At 41.5% G+C, this 20,469-nt stretch overlaps 1 protein-coding gene across 1 annotated transcript in view; it reads right to left on the reverse strand.

Moving 5' to 3' along the window:
- The window catches only part of Hhla1 (HHLA1 neighbor of OC90), a 36,242-nt gene extending 31,608 nt beyond the window's left edge, over nt 1-4,634 (reverse strand). Inside the window, exons 1-2 of the mRNA XM_076911416.1 lie at nt 4,556-4,634; nt 3,492-3,551 (exon numbers count right to left, since the gene is read on the reverse strand). Of these exons, the coding sequence (XP_076767531.1) occupies nt 3,492-3,551; nt 4,556-4,634 (139 nt within the window). The remainder of the gene's footprint in view (nt 1-3,491; nt 3,552-4,555) is intronic.
- Nucleotides 4,635-20,469: the final 15,835 nt, after the last annotated feature.

The raw sequence follows: 20,469 nt of genomic DNA on the forward strand, positions 1-20,469 counted from the left end.
ATCATCACATACTCAAGTGATGCCATATGAACCTTTTCACAAGTTAACCAAAGGATAGAGACCGTGATTGGGCAGTGGAGGAGAAAGGTGGGACGAAAGTCTTGAGATAGGATGACAGGTATAGAGGAGAGAAAGAGGAAGAAGACAGAGTAGGAAGAAGCTGCCATGGACTAGAAATACATGGCCAGGAAAACAGCAAGCAACAAGGGGCCTTATATCTCGGGAATAAGTTAATGTAGTCCTATATCTGTCTAATATAGGCTTATAATTAAAATATCTAAATTGTGTGTTTCTTATATGAGCTTATTAGGATAGAAAAATTCAGCAACAAGGCAACTTAAGTATTTAGTCCTTTTATTAATGACCAGACCAGGAGTGAGACTCATGCCTCTCAAAAGTCTCTTGGTGCAGAAGATCAAGCACAAGATTTTAAAAGACAAATCCACAATTAAATCAGTGTTCAAATAGAAGGTAACATTAGTGAGGGATTTGGAGCAGCCTAGTAAAATCTGCTTTCTATATATAGCTTAGCAGTATTTTGCAGACACCACATAATATATTTGGACCATGGTAAAGGTCATGGACAATCTCAGAAGAGTTGCCAAGGTGAATATGACTGTTAGGGGTGGAAGGCTGAGAAGTGACCTGGCAGGCACAAAATAGAATTAGGATGGAATGGCATTACCATAGTCATTTCAGCTATCCTGGGCAGGTCTCATCAGCCCCTCCCCCAACTATGACTGAAAGTTTACTGGCTTAGTCTGGTGTGGGTTCTATGAAAGCAAATGCAACTGTTGTGAGTTTATGAGTGCACAGTCACATCATAGCCATAATACAGCATTTTCTGACCATCCTTCTCACTGCCCAGCTCTGACATTCTTTCTGCTCCATTTTCCATGATGCTCCCAAAACCTCCTCCATACAAATTTTTGCTTGAAGAAATTTGTGATCCAACATCCACCCAGCCACCCAGCCACCCAGCCATCCCGACACCCAGACACCCAGACACCCAGACACCCACACATTCATCTATCTATCTATCTATCTATCTATCCATCTATCTATCAATCTACCTACCATTTCCCTTCCTTTCTTTCTTTTGACATTATGGTTGATTTTTGAATATAACATTTTAATAAGTTTTTGGGAATTTCATAAATACATATAGTGAATGAATTTTCATATACATGCACATATACAACACACACACACACACACACACACACACACACACACACACACACACTTCTCATAATTCTTTCCAGATCCATCTTCTGTTTCTCTTTTATGCAGCATTCCATTCTGCAGACAAACTCATTAAGGCAGGAAGTAAACAACTCAAAATAGCTTGAGGAAGTGTCTTAAACTGATCATATTCACTAGGCCCCTTCCTCTTCAAGAGTATATAAACAGCAAAGACTGCTGAGAGTCACTCTCAGACAAGCCTACCTGCCTGGCAGAAGCTGGGATCAGCTCAGCTGCCTGGGAGAAACAAAAACCAGCTGAGCTGTCTTGGAAGAAAATCAGAGCAATTTGGAAGATATACTCTCCTACCTGCTGAGTTTCCTGTGCAGTGCACTCCAGGTTTCCAGCTTTTGTGAGCTGTCAACATGTCCGGATGGGCTTTGGTGATGTAGCTGTCTTTGAATGATTTCTGTTCCCATAAGTGACCCCTTATCCATATTCCTGTAAGTAATCCTAGTTACTTTCAGTTAAAACCCATTAGTTCACTGAGTTGGACTTTGGTTATATCTGTACTTTGTTATGCTGTAAGCTGTGCATCTATGACAAGTAGACGTGTGTGTTTCATATCCCCAGGAAACATCTGTCTCATAACATTCTAGAACATCACTTTTCCACTGTGAACTTCATGTCCTCCTTTATTTATAAACCACTGAATTCAATTTGTGCTGCTCAGATACTCCTGGGTGTGGGGCCATCCACTGGGGTGTGTTTGACCTAATAGGGATAACATCTTTAAAGAAAATTGGCTCTTGCTCTCCTAGAAGGCATCCACTGTGAGTAGCTTCTCAGAAAGGGGTGGGGCTCAGGAGCCCCTTCAAGCCCTACAAAGCATAAGCTTTGGACATCAATAGTTCCATATGCCACTCTCTTTTTAAGTTAGAAATCCTTGTTTTTCAGTCTCTGGAAACAAATTTGAAATGTACAGTAAATGTTGCTGACAACCAGAAATGGTTTTCTGTGGAAGCATGTACCTTTTGTATTCTTCACCTCTCAGATCATTCCAGATTGTGTGTGTGTGTTCATGTATGTTCACATGTGTACCAGTGCACATACATGTGAGTGAGATCAAAAGATAACCTTGGCAGCTATATCTTACACAATGCCCACCCTTGCTCTTTTTTAAAAAAAATAATGTCCTTCACAAACTTGAAACTTAGGTAGACTAAGCTGACTGGTTAAGTAGCTCCAGAGGTTTACCCATCCCTAGCTCTGCAGCTCTGGGATTGCAGGTGCACCTCACCATGTTTGCCTTAAAAACAAAACAAAAACAAAACAAAAAACTTGGGCTCTGGGAATTGACCTCGGTCCTTTAATGATTGCACTCTCCTGCTAATTCATATTTTTGGTTTTTGTTTGTTTTTCTGAGACAGTTTCAACGTAGCCCAGGCTGTCATCAAACGTGCAGCTAACTCCCGGCCCTTACCTCCTCGGTGTGGGGTTATAGGCATGTGCCATCGTATCTGGAAATATCTCAGGTGTCTAAAAGCATGTCATGAAGAAGCTTATTTCAAATAATTATTGGACAGACTATATACCTCTATTATATTGCTTTTTGGGGATAAAAACAATACAACAAACAAACAAGCACACACACAAACACCCCACCACACTAACATGTTACAATGGCTGGTATCTGATAGTTTTCACACCCAACACCTAGTATTTTTCTTAGAATAAACACCTTTTATTCTTTCTAATTTCTGTTTAAAGGGGAGAAACTTGGAGGCTCAAGTAGAGCAAGTAATTGTGAACAATGATCACACTCACACACAGGATATTGGGACAGCTGGTGGCTCTGGAGAGAGAGAATTGGTTTCCCGTGGAAGCATTTTATGCCCATTTTGTACCATCTGCCTCTTGAAGCACTGGGTGATCTACTTAAAAGGAAAATTTAGAAAATATGGAGAAACTTCCATCCTTCCTAAAAGCCCAAATGAATGCTGAAGACATTATCTTGCTTATGTTTTAAAAAGTTTCGAATGGATGTGCAGTGTCTGGTTGCCATGTGAGCTGTTTTACCAGGCACATTTCACAAGTCAAGTTCATACCATGTAAACCAGGAAAGGTAAAAGGCAAGAGAGCCATTCCACAGGTGATGATGTCAAACAACATTTCCATTATAAATTGTATTCTTTGGTAGAAAACTACAGTCTGTGAAGATTTACTAGGATCCCCAGAAGAATTAACTGAGAGAGCTCCAGGAATCTGCTGGAGTTAAGTGAGCTGAGGAGATGCCAACCACCTACCTGTTGTAGGCAGGAGAGCCATTTCCTTATTTTTCTTGACTTCTCCTTTAAGACCAGACACTAAAATAAAATAAAATAAAAATAGGTTTCATTAAAGAAGTTACAGTGAAGCCATAACATCAGACAGGAGTCTAGCTTACCTATGTTTACAGATGAGAGAACTCCATCTCAAATTCTGTGATTTGCTTAAAATCCCATGTGTTTTGTTCATTAAGTATTAGTCATCACATATTTACTGAAGACAAATGTGATTGAGACTGTTACTCAGCCACAGAATTTGTTAGGTATTCTATGTGTCGGAGAGACAGATATAAAAGAAGGGAATTCAATAGTGTAAAGGGTAATAATTACAAACAGTGCTTTGAGTGGAATGTGAATATGGATGACAGAAAACCTGATCTCATGGAAGCAACGTGGAGGGCTTCCTTGAGAAGGCATGGTGACCTGAGATCTGAGAAGAAACAATATCTGGCTAGGCCCTAAGTGCTAGAGTGCTGTTCTACATACAGAAAACAGCCCGTGTCTCAGTCTTACATTACCTGTGAGCATCTTTCTAAAGAGCTGGCTGAAGATCAACATGTTGGAGCATCAGGAAAGAAGGAGGTGGGCATTTTATGGGAGTTGGTGTAGATGAGGTAAGCAAGAGCATGTGGAGCACATAAAGAACTTGGATTACTATCTAAACGGAAATAAGACAACATTGAATCATTTGTGTAGGATGAGTGGGGACCATGGAAGAATACTATCAAGTGATGTAATCATCTGTATCCAACAGTCACTTAGGCTGACAAGTGGAGAATGGTACAATAGAATTAGTGAGCTAGTTCAGAATACTCCCTTGGTGGGAGAGCAAATAAAGCCTGGTGCTGCGAACAAGGGTGGTAGAGGAGACAGCCTTCTGTGATGCTCAAGCACAAAAGGCCACAGGAAAAGTAAACAATGTGATCAGCATTTTGGTCAAAGCACTTAAGATAGTGCACTCAGGTATTGCTGCTGGGGTTCTTAAAGCACAGTAACACGCTCATAAAACATACAGAACAGATACAAGGAAGTGAGCAGCCCACCTGTATTCCAGAGAGAGAGGATACAGGCAAGGTCCAGACACAGCCTCATTGGAGGACCATGTAGCAGGAAGTTCGGCATGCTTGGAAGCTTTGACAACCTGGGAACAAAACATCAAGCTCTTAGAGGAAGCCAGGCTTGCTTAGTAAGCAGGCTGATGTAGAATGTTCCGAAAGCAGCGCTGTGGAAGTCATTAGAATATAATCTCTTCAGGAAAGGCTTAGGTTGGGCTGAGATAAAAAATGGACCCCATGATTTCTTTGGCTTAATTTGAAACAAGGCTCATCGTTTGTTAATCCCCAAGTTTGATTATGAACAGTTGGAGAGGAAGCTCTTGACTACACAGTTACGGAGGAACCTTATTTTATGGACTCTACCAATTTGTAGCTTTTCACCTGGTAACCTGTGAGCTGTAGACTCTCTACCTATGGTGACAGAGGGAAGGGCACAGCTTGTGGGTCTCAGAGCGGCCCTTATGTGTTTGGCAGAAAGTGATGTTTGTTTCTTAGTTATCATCTGTGTTTGAATCATGGACCTACTCTGCATGACTTCAGGGATCTGGAAATATGGAAAGTTTACCTGGATATTCTCGGGCATTCATGTAATTTCCAAGATGCGAAATAGCTTCCAAAGACAAAACAGTACTACTAACATACTCTTAACATATTAAATACTAAAATTATCAATGTAGGTAACTCTTACAATTTGCCCGACTCTGTGGCCTCTGTGCCAGCCATCTTTGAGAGTTTATTCTGTAGCATGACAGCTACAGTAGAAAAGAACATAATAATAATGACAAAAATTATTGATCACTTTCTGTGTGTCACATGACACACAGAACACTGATGTATATTTCCCTGCAGTGAAGTCAGCATTGTCTTCTGCTTAGGGGCATCAGAATGTGTATAGAATGAAGTCTTTCCTCCAGGGCCAGACAACATTTCTGTGCCCTGCTGATCTTTATGTATAAAATGGGCAGTCATGAGTATATTCTGAAGAGTGAATGGGGTGATGAAATCCAGCAGCTAGTGCAATTGTTGGTTTAGAGCGGGTGCCTAAGGGTCTTAACTGTCTAACATTCCATTATCTTTTGTTTTTTTCCTCCCCTTCATTGTCTGCATCAGAGCCACATAGATGATGAGAAAATACAAATTTATGTCAAAAAGTCACTATTTCTATTTCTGTAACAGTTACATGTATTTTATTGATTGCTGATCATCATGTCAAACATATCCATTTACTTAAAGTAAATGTCTTAAACTTCATTAAAGACCACAATTTCTGCGGATTTTGTCCATGGAGGAAAAAGTAATTTTCCCTTAGTTTAGCTTTCCATTCATCTCCATTGGACAGAATCAACTCTATGTTTGGTGGAAGGTAAGCAGAATTAGCAAATGAAAACAGAGAAAACTCAGTTAAACTGAGCTTGAGACAAGCCAAGAATGTTATTTTAGTGTATCCGATTTACAGCTTGAGACAAGACAGGTTTGGAGAGACAGGGGGTTCTTGAAAGAATTTCACAGCTTACACAGTAGATGGGCCGAACTTGAACTCAGGGTAGAATTTAACATTTCTTCTCTGTCTAATCTTCCTCTTGCAAACCTGGGCTACTGTGGGATAATTTAGGGTAGGGTAGACTTAGAGAATGTGTCTAAGTCAGAAGCCCTCTACGTGACTCCAGCCTTGGGGTTTGTAACCTATATCTAACTAGACCTTCTCACAGTCCAAACAAAGTGCTGAGCCTTATGGCACATTTGTTTGAAAGCAAGGGCTCTGGAGTCAAAGATCATGAACTTATTCCTTGGTTCTGCCATTTTTTCATCTGTTTGGGTGATTAAAACTGTTTCACTTTCTTCCCTGGGGGCTATGGAGAACAGCAAAGTATGTTGTGTGTGTATAAGGCAGTAGGCAGAACTTGGCAGAGAGGAGCTACCCGACTGTTAACTAAAGATGTGATGCTAAAGAACATTGGTACTCCAACAAGCAAACAAATACTTTTCTCCATGTGGCAGATTTATCTTATAAATCTATATCAGCTGTCAAATACTTTGCTATAAAACTGAGTTATCATTTTTGTGGCTCATTCCCCATGGCTATTATTATAATATCTGCAATCCACTGCTCCTTCAGTGACTTTAGCAAAGAAGTAAATCAGCAATGGTAATGACTACAGTAAAGCCCTGAGGAATTAAGCCACTCTAAGACATGACACTTTGGCACATGGATTATTTTGAGCTGAAAGCTATTGAGAATTGACAGGCATAGGAAGTAACCTTTTCAGTGATTCCCTTATCTGACAAAATGCACACACATTTCCAAGGAATGGATTCTGCCATAATTCCCATGTCTAGAAAGACTTTCGTGGCTATAAAAAAAAGACGGAAAATTAGCAGAGTCAGGTCTGCACACAGAGCTCACCTTAAAGTAAGCCTTGTCTTCAGTCTGTTTCCCTCATGTACTTAATGTCCCACCTAGAAGCTTAAATGACCCTTTCTTTGAATATATTTTCTCTCACAGCTTTATTGACGTCTTACTAAAACAGCACATAAACCTCTGGATCTAGTTGCCTTTTGAGATTTTTATTTCATTTCAGCGAGGACCAACATAATAAGCATAGGGGATACCACACGTCCTTTAATCTAAATTTTATTAGCGCAATTTGCAGTTCCTCAGGGATTGATACTAAGATTAAAGGAAATAAGACATTTTTGTTGTTGTTGTTGGTAGTCTAGCTTCCATGTACTAAGCCTCCATGTTTGTATACAGTCTCTGTGTATTATTTTATATGCCTATCATATTAGATAGGACCTTTTATGTAATATAAAAACAAAAAGATGAGGAGTGGACCCCTTGGCTTGTGGCCACAAGGCTTCTTAAAGGAGAACCACAGGCAATAGCTCATGTCTGTAAACCCAGGCTTCAGGAGGTTGAGACAGGAGGATCATTCTGAGTTCAGAAGCAGCCTATGCTACAAAGCAAGTTTCAGGTCAGGGTCAGTGCGAGACCCTGTTTTAAACCAATAAAAAAATACAAAACAAAAATTAACCCCCCCCCCCAAAATCAAACCCAGTCCAAGACAACTAAACACAACACTCAACAGTAGAGCTGGGAAGTCTTCCCTACCTGCAAAATATCTCCCTAGAAAGTCATGGAAAGGACCCGAGGCTAAAAATAAAGTTGATAACTTTTGAGTATTTTAATGGATGGAAGGGTTAGAAACCCAGAATCTCCCAAGGAGACAGATTTTTTTTTTAAATGATACTTGAGACCAGTGGATCAAGATCCACCCAAGAGTCTTATAATGGCTACTCATAATACATCCGCATTTTTTTTTTTTTTTACTAACAACAGCTGTGATATTGGTGGCATGTGCAGTAAGATCTTAACTTTTGGAGTCTCAGTAAACATCGTAATGTTTCCAGTTAATACAGAGCACAGATCGTCAATGTTTGGCTTGAACTGACAAGCAAGTCTACTTTTCCCATTGCACTGTGAAGGGGTACAGAAATCACAGTGACCCACATGGAAGAAATGCTCACACCAATGCACCTCAGGGGCCTGATCAGCCACAGTAATTGTGAGATATTTAACTTTCCATGTACCTTTACAATCATTTGCTCATCTAATTTCTAGCTTAGCACCCACTCCCTTTTTGGAGAAGAAGTAGAGGCTGGGTTAATAATTGCTCAGGGCCATTAAGATGGTGATAACTGCCCTGTATTTTAATCCCACACAGCCTTTAGAGCAACTCAAACAGGTGAGGGGCTGTCTTTTCAAAATCTCTATTGAAGAGGAAGAGATGGAGGGCCTCCTGCTAAGACTGTCACGTATGGTAACCCACTGATTCTCAAAGGCACCTTGCCATTAGTTGTTATCATCATTATTCCGTAATCTGAAGAAAATGAAGCCTAGAGAGCATCCATGTCAAGGCAAGAAGACCAGAAAAGCCAGGAGGAGTTATCTGTTTCCTGTCTGAGCCCATAACAGAGTTGAGATTTACTTAACCTGGAAAAATTAAACTTGGCAGCAGCTACCTTGCTGTTAGACAGGTCTCAGGGTATTCTTCACTTATCGGTTTAATTTCTTGGTATGAAGATCATATTTTCTTTATCTCAGAAGTGAGGACAATCTATTCCCTCACTGGCTCAAGAATGCTTTAAGATCCGAATCAATACACTAAAGGAAATGGGCAACAGATTGTGATCAAAGTACAAACTCTTCGCTCAACATGCTGGAGATATGGCAGAAAGGACTCTTCTATCTTTCAGCCTCCAGGAGCCAGAACACAGGAATTACAGCATTCCTTAGCTGAACTCGTGCTTTGGGGGTGAGGAGACCAAAGGCAGCTTAAAATATCTATAGTATACAACTCACCAGTCTCCCGAGGAGGATGAATGACTTCAAAGAACTTAGACAGCCAGGAAGATTAGCAGTGAGGTCAGAGTGGTAGGACTTATATGAGTTCTTAGTGAAAGATACAGGGGGTGGAAATGGGGAAAGGCTTGATAACTCTGCTTTAAATCCTCTGGGAAAAAAAAAAGAATAATAATCCTCCCCCAAACTCTGGGCAGTGAAAGAGGATCATCTCCATCAGAGAAAAATGCCTGTGTGATAAGCTGAATAGAATCCGTGAGCTGAATGACAAAGCAGTGATTCAGTCAGGGATGGGAAAACTTGCCTGAGAGTAATTACTCTGTGGAGGGAATGGCACAGCAGGAAGCAGGTGATGAGTCTCCCTTCCTGTCCTAGTCATCTTTGGATACATCATCACCTGGCACACATCCAGCCAGGGGCTTCCGTAGAAGTGTGGCCAGGCTGAGGTCAAGGTTGGCAGGTACCAAGAGCAGGAGACTCAAGCCAGCCAACTTCCCATGAGCATGAGACTTGTGAATGAGGGGGAAAATGTCAAGTTGTTCAAACTAGGGGGGAAATAAGCAAAGGAGACTATTTTGTTGACACAAAACCCACATAGACAAATCTTAGGGCTGATAGGTGCTGTGTGGAATAAAATCACTAAATGAAGTAAGGTTGTTTTTTTCTAGACCCAGAATTGGCCCAGTAAACTAGCCAGGGCCCAGGCCTGCAGGCCTGCATGTTTCTATTTAGGTAGAAGCTTTGTTGTCCTTTCTCTGGAAGAGAGCTTAAGTTCCAACTCCTGCATCCTAGTAAACACAACTGACAAGTGAAATAAGAGAGTGGTAGTTGAGTTGTGGGCCAGAAGTGTCTTCAGGACTTAGAGTTCTGCCTTTTACAGGGGTTTCAGCAGGAGATCATGGTGACCGTGGTCAACACCCGAAATGACAGCTAAATCTAACACCTGATACTTGCTGTTTAGCAAACAAACAAAGCAACCCAACAAGTAGCGGAAGAGTAATCAGAAGTGTGTTTATTTACAATTTTGGTGAGAACTAGGAAGAGAAACCTTCTCAGGATCTCTGTACTTTTTCTACACCAAGGGCTGCAGTTCATAGAGAAGATGAAACAGGAGACAGGAGACATGCATGTATAGATGCAGGTGCACGAAGTTACCAGAACCTTTTCCACTGGTAGTTCCTATTCGAATGCCAGGACTTCCAGGAGTACTCACTTCAGCATGAAAGTTTCAATTTTGTGTGTGTGTGTGTGTGTCATGTTTCACTGGGTCTTCATCTATCACTCTCTGCTTTGTTTTTGAGACACAGTCTTTTATGGAACCTGCAGGGAGGCCCCAGGACCCTGCTGTTGTTCCCCAGCTCTCAGGTCATAGATATGTATAGCCATGTCAAACTTTTTTTATGTGGGTTTTAGGGATCAAAAATCAAAATCCTCATTCTTGCTTAGTAAGCACTTTACCCATTGAGCTACATCCCTTGCCCCTTTGTTTAATTCTTTACAGTTTCTATTGCAGGGTTGCATTCAAGTAGATGTAAAACATGGAGTTTTAAAGCTGGAACTGTCACAGGCTCACAAGGGTCTGGATAGGACCTGTGACCTTCGCCTTCCCATGGCTGCTGTTTCCTCCTTGTCCCCTATTCTGACACCTGTGCTGATGGTCATAGCTAGAGAGGAGACAATGGTGCTATCTAAGCTGTCCCGAAACTTGCCATGACATCAGGGACCCTGCTGCTGCTGCCCCAATTCTTCAATTTCCAGAACCACTCATCGGGTCATCTCGTGATACCTCAACCCTTGGGATCTTGCTCACCCACGAAGGGCCTCGTCTCTCTTCAGAGGCCACTTCCTGTTTGTTGAGGAGGATGCTTTGCATTCCCCCAGTTAGCTCCTCCATTGATCTGTTGTTTTCAGCTAGGATACTTCTGCTTTACGCTTCCCCTAGGCTAGGCTACACCAGAGTCTTGATATGATTCACGGAACCTTTAACACTCTTGCCATGCCTTGCCAGTTCCTTCCCAAGACAACCTTAACAAAGGATCTTGGCTGTTTTCCTGCTGTCCCCTCTGGTCCTGATTTCATGGGTGTACGGCAGGTCCTTCTCTATACATCTTGCTGTACCTCCTGTTCTTAAAGCTCCTTAAGTAAACTGCTGCCTTCATGTCTATTGTTTTTCTTGTCACAATTGGTGGAAAGACTGGGCTTCTGCAAAAGCTGGCCCTCCCCATCCTTAAATCAATTTCTTCCTCCCTATAGACTCATCCTCACAAGCATGCAAAATACTCTCTCTCTCTCTTTTTTAAAAATTAAACAAATACTTCCTTGCATTCTCATAGGTCTCCATCTCTTCCTTTTAAGGTGATAATTGTCAGATTTGTTCTGTTACTTAGTATATTTATTCCTTTCCTTCTCCTAACTCAAGATACAACAATCAGGCATGACATCAATATGGCTCTTCCAGGGCTTCCAAATGGCTGACTGTCTTCTCAGACAGGAACTCAGCAGCACTCAGTCTCAGTAGCTCTCAGCCCTTTTTATTTAATGTATTTATTTATGTATTTGTTTATTTATTTTTATTTAAGGATACTTCATGCTTGCCTTTCTCAATGACACACTCTTGATTTTCATTATTTTATTAGATGTTCATACTCAGCCCACATTGCTGGTTCTTCCTCCTCTTCTTACTCTCTCAATGTTGTAGGATTCAGTCCTTAGCGAGCTCCTCCTTTTTCTCTATGCTTGGTTACTAGGCCATGCTATTGTGCCTTATGGCTTTAAATTTTTTTTTTTTTTTTTTTTTTTTTTTTTTTTTTATGAGAACTTGAAAGATAATGTAAACATATAGATAAACATTGGTATATCTTTGGCCCTAAATCATCTTCTTAACTTTTCATTCTTTGTGTGAATTTGACATCTCCACTGTCTGGTTTTTGCCTGCCTCATTGTTTGAATCAGGTTCTCTTGGTTCTCTCCCCCGCTCCCCTCACTTAGCATGCTAAACGAGTTGGCCCATGTGCTTCTGGGGATACTCCTGTCTCTGCCTGCTATTACTCTAGAGAAGATCTGGGAGTATAGATGGGTGATATTGTGTTTAGCTTCATACAGGTTCTATAGATGCTAATTCAATCCTTGATGCTTTCTTGGCAAGTGCTAAAGGCACTGAACCATTTCCCTAGACTCCAAAGACCTCTGCTGGTGCAAGCATTCATGCTTCTCATTTTCCTTTTCACTTATTTACTGTATTCACATTGCATCTAAATTGCAGCCCCCTCCCTCCTCTCCTCCCAGTCCCACCCTTACAAATCCCTTTCTTCATTACCCCTCTCTTTTTCTGCAGAGAAGAAGAAGCCACCCTTGGGTACCATCACACCCTGGGACATCTAGTCTCAGGAAGACTAAGTACCTCCTCTACCACTGAGGCCCAACCAGGTAGTCCAAATAGGGGAAGGGGACTTAACAGCAGGCAACAGTCAGACAGCCTCTACCCCAATTGTTAGGAAACCCATATGAAGACCAAGCTGTGCATCAGCTACAAATGTGTTGGGGCTTTAAGGTTTTTGGTTGGTGGTTCAGTCTTTGTGGGCTCCCATGGGCCCAAGTTAGTTGACTCTGAGGGCTTCTTGCGGCATCCTTGACCCCTCCACTTCGCTCAATTCTGTCCTCTACTCTTCCACAAAACTCCCTGAACTCTGCCCGATGTTTGGCTATGGGTCTCTGCATCTGTTTCCATCAACTGCTGGATGAAGCCTCTCAGGGACAGTTGTGCTAAGTTCCTGTCTGCAAGCACAACAGAGTATCATTATTAGTGTCAGGGGCTGGCCATCTCCCGTGGAATGGGTTTCATGTTGGACCAGTCATTGGCTGGCCATTCCCTCAATCTCTGCTCCATCTTTATCCCTGTGCATCCTGTAGGCAGGATAAATTTTGGGTTGAAAGCTTTGTGGATACATTGATGTCTCCCTCCTTCTACTGAAAGTCCTCCCTGGCTGCAGGCCACTTTAGTCTCTCTATCTCCCACTAGTAGGAATCTCAACTAGGGTCACCCTCACAGACCCCCTTTAGCCTCCCCTTTGAAGAGATAGCTCAGTGGTTAAGAGCACTGGGTGCTCTGCCAGAGGACCTGGGTTCAATCACCAGGCTCTACAATAGCAGCTCCATGAAATTAAATGGTTCTCATTTGAATTGCTGTCAAAATGATACTTTTCCAGACTGACTTTTCTGGTTCTATTTTGTGCCCTTCAGGCATTTTCAATATAAATAACATCTCAAAGTATTGCAGTGAATCTCTCCTCACTTAGAATAAGAACAGCCAATAGACTAACAGCCCTCTATGACTTGACCACTGTTATTTCTTTAATTTCTTCTCATCGACTGACTGCCTCTGCTAATTCCCTTGGCCTTGAACTTACCCAACGCTGACCTGACCAGAACCAGAAGATGACCTGTATGAATGTTTTCAGACCTGGGGCAGGACTCAGGACAATCATTCTTTTCTTAGGGAAGATACCTTACACGTCCCTAGTGTGGGGAAACTATCAGCATCTGGGTCAATCGGATGCCTGTGCTCATTGTAGGAAACTGGGAAAAGAATAGTAGAGTCCCAGGAGCATCTAAGATGTGAGGCTATGAATGGGCTTTTGCTGCATTAATGTAGATGGAAAAGGATTATTGTCTCAGGGATATAATTTTTCAGGTCTATCTTCCATTCATTTGATACTCATGAGACTGAGAGTGTTATTGCAGAATGTGCACATGGGTGCAAGGTTCATGATGATCCCATAATCACAAGGTGCCCATAGGACTTTCCCTTGAAGCTAAGTCACTGATCTTGTAGTAGAAGAGCAGTGATGACAGCCTTTATTCCAAGAGGCTCCGGGCATTAGAAATCCTGCTGTTGGTGTTAGTCAGCTCACCTGTACTGTCCTACACTGTAGCTTGACTCTTCTGTTTGTGTAAGTAGGATTTTAAACTGGACTTGTGAGCTACATGCTGATACTACCTGATTCAGATCACTCCTTCCTGCCTTCCAGCTCACTGCAAGCTGAAGTCTAGGTCTCTACGCAGACATCTCTCCACCCTCTTTGACTGTGTGTCTCTTCACTTCTCTACCTGAGGGCTGCAACACCTTGGAGCTCATTCAGTTGTGGCAAGAGTGACCCAAGAGTGCTGTTTAACATCACGGGGTGGCCTTTAGCCAGCAAATAGTAGACTCTAGCAAGCTTCTGTGTGTTCTTGGAACGATTTTTTGGTCTAATTTAAATAACTTCTCAGAAGGCTGCCTGTGGACTAAGACCATTAGGTCACAGAGATTAGGTCTCTAGGACCTTTGAGTGTAAAAGTAATAAGGTTCATGTTAAAGGTTTTGTGCTGTTTATAGCTCTGGGAAACCATATTGTTCCAGGGTGAAATCCTAGCCTAATCTTCATAAGTAATCTCTTTATTAAAATCTTAATTTTGGGACAGAGAAGAAGGGGTCAGAAAACTCCTTGTTGTACAGCATGGAGACCTAAGTTATATCCTTAGAACCTTAGTAAAAGAGCCAGGCACAGCAGTACATGTCTGACATTGCGGACAGGACATGCTGGATAGCCAATCTAGCTTGAGCTATGAGTTCCAGATTCACTTGATCTATAGGAAAATTTTGTCTCAAAATATTGCCATGAGCAATTGAGAAAAACACCTGACAAACATTTGTCCTACACATGCACACACACACACACACACACACACACACACACACACACGCACACACACATGCACACACAAACCCCTTAACTTCCATAGTAATAAGGTGGCTTTTTGACCTAGTTGGTCTCAGATGGGTACAACCCACACTGTCAAGTTGCTGGAGAAGCCCAAAGGAAGAGAGTGAGTAAGCTTCATTCACAGATGGTAACTGATGTAGTCTTTATCAGTTCTCGTGAATTAGTGGCCAAGAATCCAAGCTCTGAAATGAGACTTTTTCAGCTCAAATTCTGGTTCTACCTCTGTGACTTTGGGTGAGTGACTGAACTTCTCTTAGCTTCCGAGCCCCAATTCGTAAAATGGGGTTGATAATAGTTCCACACCTACTAAGGCTCGCAGTGCAGATTCTTCATTAAGTGCTTGCTGGAATCAGCTCCTATTCTCATGATGTCTGATAGCAATGAGCTTTGGAGAAGCTTTTAAAGACCAGATTCAGAGAAGAAACTAAGGCCCTTTGTAAAGAAGATTTTGAAGTTAGACAAGTTCATTCTGTGGAGCAGGCAAAGAATTAACCATCTAAGAGAGACCACAGACCAAAATACGAGAAAAACAGACTGGAGGAGACAGCAAAAGGAACAGAGCTTTTGTGGAGACAGGCTGACATGTCCTGTTGGGTTAGAGATGCAGGGGACCTTGAAGCAGTAAAACTGATGCTATGAAGGACTTACTAATAAGCTTGCTTAAGAAATATTAAGTTACACGATGTAGAATTCAGCTAACGGAGCATTGCCTATGAAGTGACCAGGAGATAGGTAGTACACTCGCCAGCATTGTGAGAAACCACAGGAGAGAAAATGTGGGGACTCGAACATAACTGAGGTTTAGGTTTTGTTTATCAAGCTGTCTGACAATTATTATTTACCCCATAACAAAACCTTGACTTACAAGGGACCAATGGACACTTTCCCATCTGAAACAAAACACACATAACAGGAAGCTCAAAGGGGACAGCACAGGATGACAACCACCATTAAGCCTTTGCCTGCCACCAAATCCTGGTTTTCTTATCAGGAATGCATAATTCTGCCAGCTGGGCAGGATGACCCTCGGCAACAACGCTGGTATACTTTAAAAAACAATTCCGACAATAGCTTTGCTATTGTAAATCCCACATGCCAGACTTGTAGTCTCCTAACTCTGTTCAAAAACCTGTGACTTTCAGCCCAGACCTGAAAGAGATTTAGGGATGACAGTGTATGCGGAATGCAAAACCTAAGGTCAAAATTGGTTTATATGAGCCAGTAAAATAATAGTTTGGGTTTATTTTCTTTTGTGCATTAGCCAGAAGTGGTCCTGTGATATTTTGTTAAAAGTGTCTTTTTATCCATTTTTAAATACTTGGAGTGATTTTCTACTGGGAAGGCATATGAATCCTGTAACCATATGGATAGGTGAGGAAACCCAGAATTGGGAGTCAGGGCTGGGGAGGGTATTCTAGGTTAGGCATTGTATAGGCATGGGTCTTCTCATCTTTGTTCTCATCTTTTGTAGATGTTTGTCCCTGAGTGGGCCTTTTCCTCTCCCCTGCCTTTCCTAGAAGAAAGCAAGCAATGCTCTCAGGAAGCTTGTCGCTGCTTTTCCTAGGGGTGAGCATCTTTCTTAGTGTGTCCATACACTCTTGATCATTACACATGTCACTGAATTGAAATGATCTTAATGCCAATGTAGTCCTGGGATTTGGTGGTGACATAATGTACCTCAAATGCTAGGCACAGTGTAGAAGAATTCCAGTGAATGTCTCTTAAGTAATAAGTATTTTTTTGAACAACACTAAGTAGAGTTTGGACACAAAAAAAATAGTAAGAATGTTATATAATCAAGAATCATAAATATCCAAATGTTTAGGAGACAAAGTTGGAAAATTGATCCATACCTTTGTGTATTCACCAGTATCCCAATTCACAACCGAGAACTGGCATATTCTGATGTGGCTATTTTGAAACGTGCACCATTAATAGGAAGACAACTTTTGCCAAATTCTGCAAATAAATTGTTTTCATGTGTCTATTTGTAACTGTAGTCATTTCTAGGGAAAGTTTTTGGCTTTAATACCACTTCCTCATCCTGAGCTCTACTGAAGACTACATATCTCACTGTCCTGTGCAGGCTTGTTAGTACCACATGACAAGGTCTGGCCAATGAAAATGTGACTAGAAAGGAATAGTCACTGAATCCCAGGCAGATAGAAGATGGTATGATTTCACATTTTCTCATTTCCTGGCTCTGCTTGATTGCCGGATGGAACTGGTTTCCAGTATATTTAATGCTAAAAGTACCACAAATCTTTGAATCACATTTAAGCACTGAGACAGTCTACAGTAGACCTTCATTTGGACAGGAAATAAATCTTTGTTGTATTTGTTATATTTTTAAGGTTTTCCTGTAGCACCCAGTGCCTTTGACCTTTTGTTATACAACCCCAAAGAGCTGCTCTGAAGCATTTTGGAAATTTTTTTCCAAATCATTTTTTCCAAATCATTGAATCATTGAAACATCCATTTATTAATAAGTGGTGCAATCTTTATTGATTTTGAGATAGAACATAAAAAAATCAGGTAAGAATTGTTTGCATAATATATATGGAAATCAACCTATTAAAGTTGTCAAATATTGGACAGAGCAGAATATAAATTACACATACAGTTTAAAAATTACAGGAAACCATATTATAAAGAGCACTAAAGGGCACTTGTGGAATAGTTGTGTTCCCGTGTAAGCCAGAATGTGGAGAGCCTACTCAGCACGGAGACAAATCCAGGGAGCAAGGCACCAGAATTCTATGCCGTAAAAAGGGGTGAAATAAAATCAACCTAAAATCAAATACAGTGATTCATGTCATTGCAAACCTCAATCTGTTCTTCCACAGTGTTTTCCATCACTGTTACATCAGGACCAGGGGGGAATAGTCACAGCCCATCTTAGGCAAGAGATTCTTTTTTCTTTTTAAAACAGAAAAAAAAAAAAAAAACTGATAATGTGCATACACCTTAAGTAAGCTTTTCAGAACCTGGCACAGGTTCTCGCTCTAACAGCTTGGGTCTGCGAATTGACTGAAGAGCTATCCAAATCCTCTTTTTAGCCCTCAGGGAGAGCTAGAGGGCTGACCTGATCTCCCATTCCCTGGAAATGGATTTAGAAGGGTAAAGAATGGCCCAGTTAGGAGATCCATTTGGTGTTCATGCAGATTGTTGTTCTCTTAATATTGAAAGATGGAGTAATAATTGATCTGCACTTTTGGCCTCTCAGAGAACTTTTTTTTTTTAAAGGCCTGTTTGTGCCTGCAAAATTTCAAAGCCTTGAAAATAAAGATACAGTTTAGAGACAGAAGTTGAGAGTCAGCTGAGCCTGGGATACTTTTGAACTTGTTCAGGCAAATACAGTGACAGAGGATCTGTGGGGACAGAGAACAAAGGGTGTTTGTGGGAATATCTGTGGCCACCAAACTCTAAGGGCTAATGGACTCCAATGTGAACTGTCTAAATAATTTATGTGGCATCAGTTTCTGCCTCCGACAGCTGGATGGTGAAAACATTCAAAGGACTTGCTGAATAGCCAAAGGGAGCCGCTGACAGTCATTCTTCTACTCTCCAGGGCATGGGTGGGTCTGCGATCATTTCATTAGAAAGCTGACTGTGCAGAGGAGGGAAAAGTATTCTTAGGGACCACAGGGCCTGACTGAGAAGCATTCCTACTGCCCTGGAAGACTTGGAGGTTGGGCCAGAGGATAGAAAGGCTTTTGAGATCCATGGCTTTGTGTAAAATCTCAGCTCTTTCTCTTGTACTGTGTGACATCTAGGTGGCTGTTTTTCGTTCAGCTTGGATTTCTGTGCAGCCAATGACAGCCTTCGAGTGGGCTTACACTGAGGGTGCAGCATCAGAGAACTGCATCAGTCTCATGCATGCAACTCCTCAGGAGAAAGCAGGGGGAGCTGTTCTCCTATTCCAGTTTTGTGGGTAGAGCTGGAGAATGGAGCATTAAAATCAAAGGTTCTCTCATTTTCTTAAATCTTAAGTTTCCAATTGTAGTTTGATATAATCCGAAGTACCAGGCTGGATTTGGCTAGTTTTAAGCCATTCTCATGTTACAAAGATCTCTGAATTTTTAATATGTCAAAAGATTACTATTCTTTCCTGGCACTTATTTCAATCTTGAAAGAGTGCTATTTGGAACGGGGGTGAGGGGGGTGAGGGTGGGACTCAGGCAGAATGACAATCTTTAAAATAATCCAATAAACCAAACTCATACCTTAATGTGTCACTTTTTTCTTTGACTCCTTCAGGAGTTTTTGGATCAGCCCAAACCAGGATCACTAAGACAGCCTATCTTACCAATGGGTTTAATACAGATTTGGGGGGGGGGAGGGGCTGTCAAATTCTGGCAGATGTAAGCAGAGCTCAAGTGGAGAGTCTAAAGGTCTGCATGTGGGTCATGAAAGGCCAGTTTTTTCCCTAAAGTGTTACCACAATTACACAGACATGATGTGTTTTAAGAAGGACAGATTCAATACAGTGTTTGGCAAAGGCCCAAGGAGTATATATCTATGAAATGGCAAGGATGAGGATCCCCTAGGGTCAAGTGAGAGGAACCAGGCCTGCTCAAGCAAACCCCAGATATTCCAGTACACAAAGTCACCTTTGGTTCAACTGGAAGTTTTCAGCCAGTCAGATTCCCAAGGAAATCAGATTCTCCTTAAATTAACCCTATGGAGAAGTCTCATTCAGTGGGCCTGTATCTGAGGGTGCAACCTAAGGTATGAGTGGATCAGAATGAGTCCAGGGATGAACCAAACATATGATCCTGTCCAATCTCGGCAGCATAAGAAGAGACAAAGCAGGAATAGTCAGACAGGTAGAGAGTAGTCTTGCACATGGTTAAAAGGTTGTTCTTAGGTCTTTCCCGAGGTGCGCTCATCAGCAGGTGGTTTCCCTGAGCCCTCTGAAGATGGAACATTCAGAAGGGTCATCGTTACGACATGGGAGCATCATTCCTATTCTAATGACAGAGTGAAGTTTCAAAAAACATTTCTGGTCTAGCTGTTTCTCAAGGGAGTCAGAAAATTTATCTTCTAGGGTCACCAGAAATACTCCCCTGTCTCTAACATCTGGATCAAGAGTCAGGATACCTGAGACCTAGGACCACTCTGCTAATTGATTTTTATTTTAATCACCATGACACCTGGTTAGAGTCCCTGATCTCTGAGCATGTGTGTCCTGCCCTAATTTCTTCCTCTGAGTAGTTTAGAATATGTGAAATGACATCTCTTCAATACTGTTGAACTATGATTCTAGAGGGATAAAGACGTTGAAGTTGTTGAAGGCCGAGGCCATATCTACAGAAAAGAATTTGAACAAGTTTTGACCTTCTTGAAAATGTCTGATTCATGGCAGGGGTGCTCCCTGGTAGCCCTCACGTCATAGTTGGCTTGCCTTTTATATTTAATTAGTTCTTTTTGTCTGTATCTCCTTTAAGTCACATTTTAGAGAACACTGCTACATCTGGCACTCTTTCTCCAATAGAACTATCACCAGCTAGCAACTGAGAACCACATTCTTAATGCTCCTTCCAGTATTCCTTATCTTGCACATTTTGATGGGGGAAATAATCATGTTCAGTTGCAGACAGGTACATATAGTTAAAGAACAACTAAAAAAATTCCTAGTTTTCATCATGCAATAATATGGATTATTTCTCCACCAGCTTTTTGTTTCCTAAAAAAATATTTTCTGGTGTAAACTTAGAGTCCATAGGTAATATCACTAACGGATGTAATGGAGTCTATACATACTATAAAAACAGATA

Source organism: Arvicanthis niloticus, chromosome 13, assembly GCF_011762505.2.
Source record: "Arvicanthis niloticus isolate mArvNil1 chromosome 13, mArvNil1.pat.X, whole genome shotgun sequence".
Classification (NCBI taxonomy): Eukaryota; Metazoa; Chordata; class Mammalia; order Rodentia; family Muridae; genus Arvicanthis; species Arvicanthis niloticus.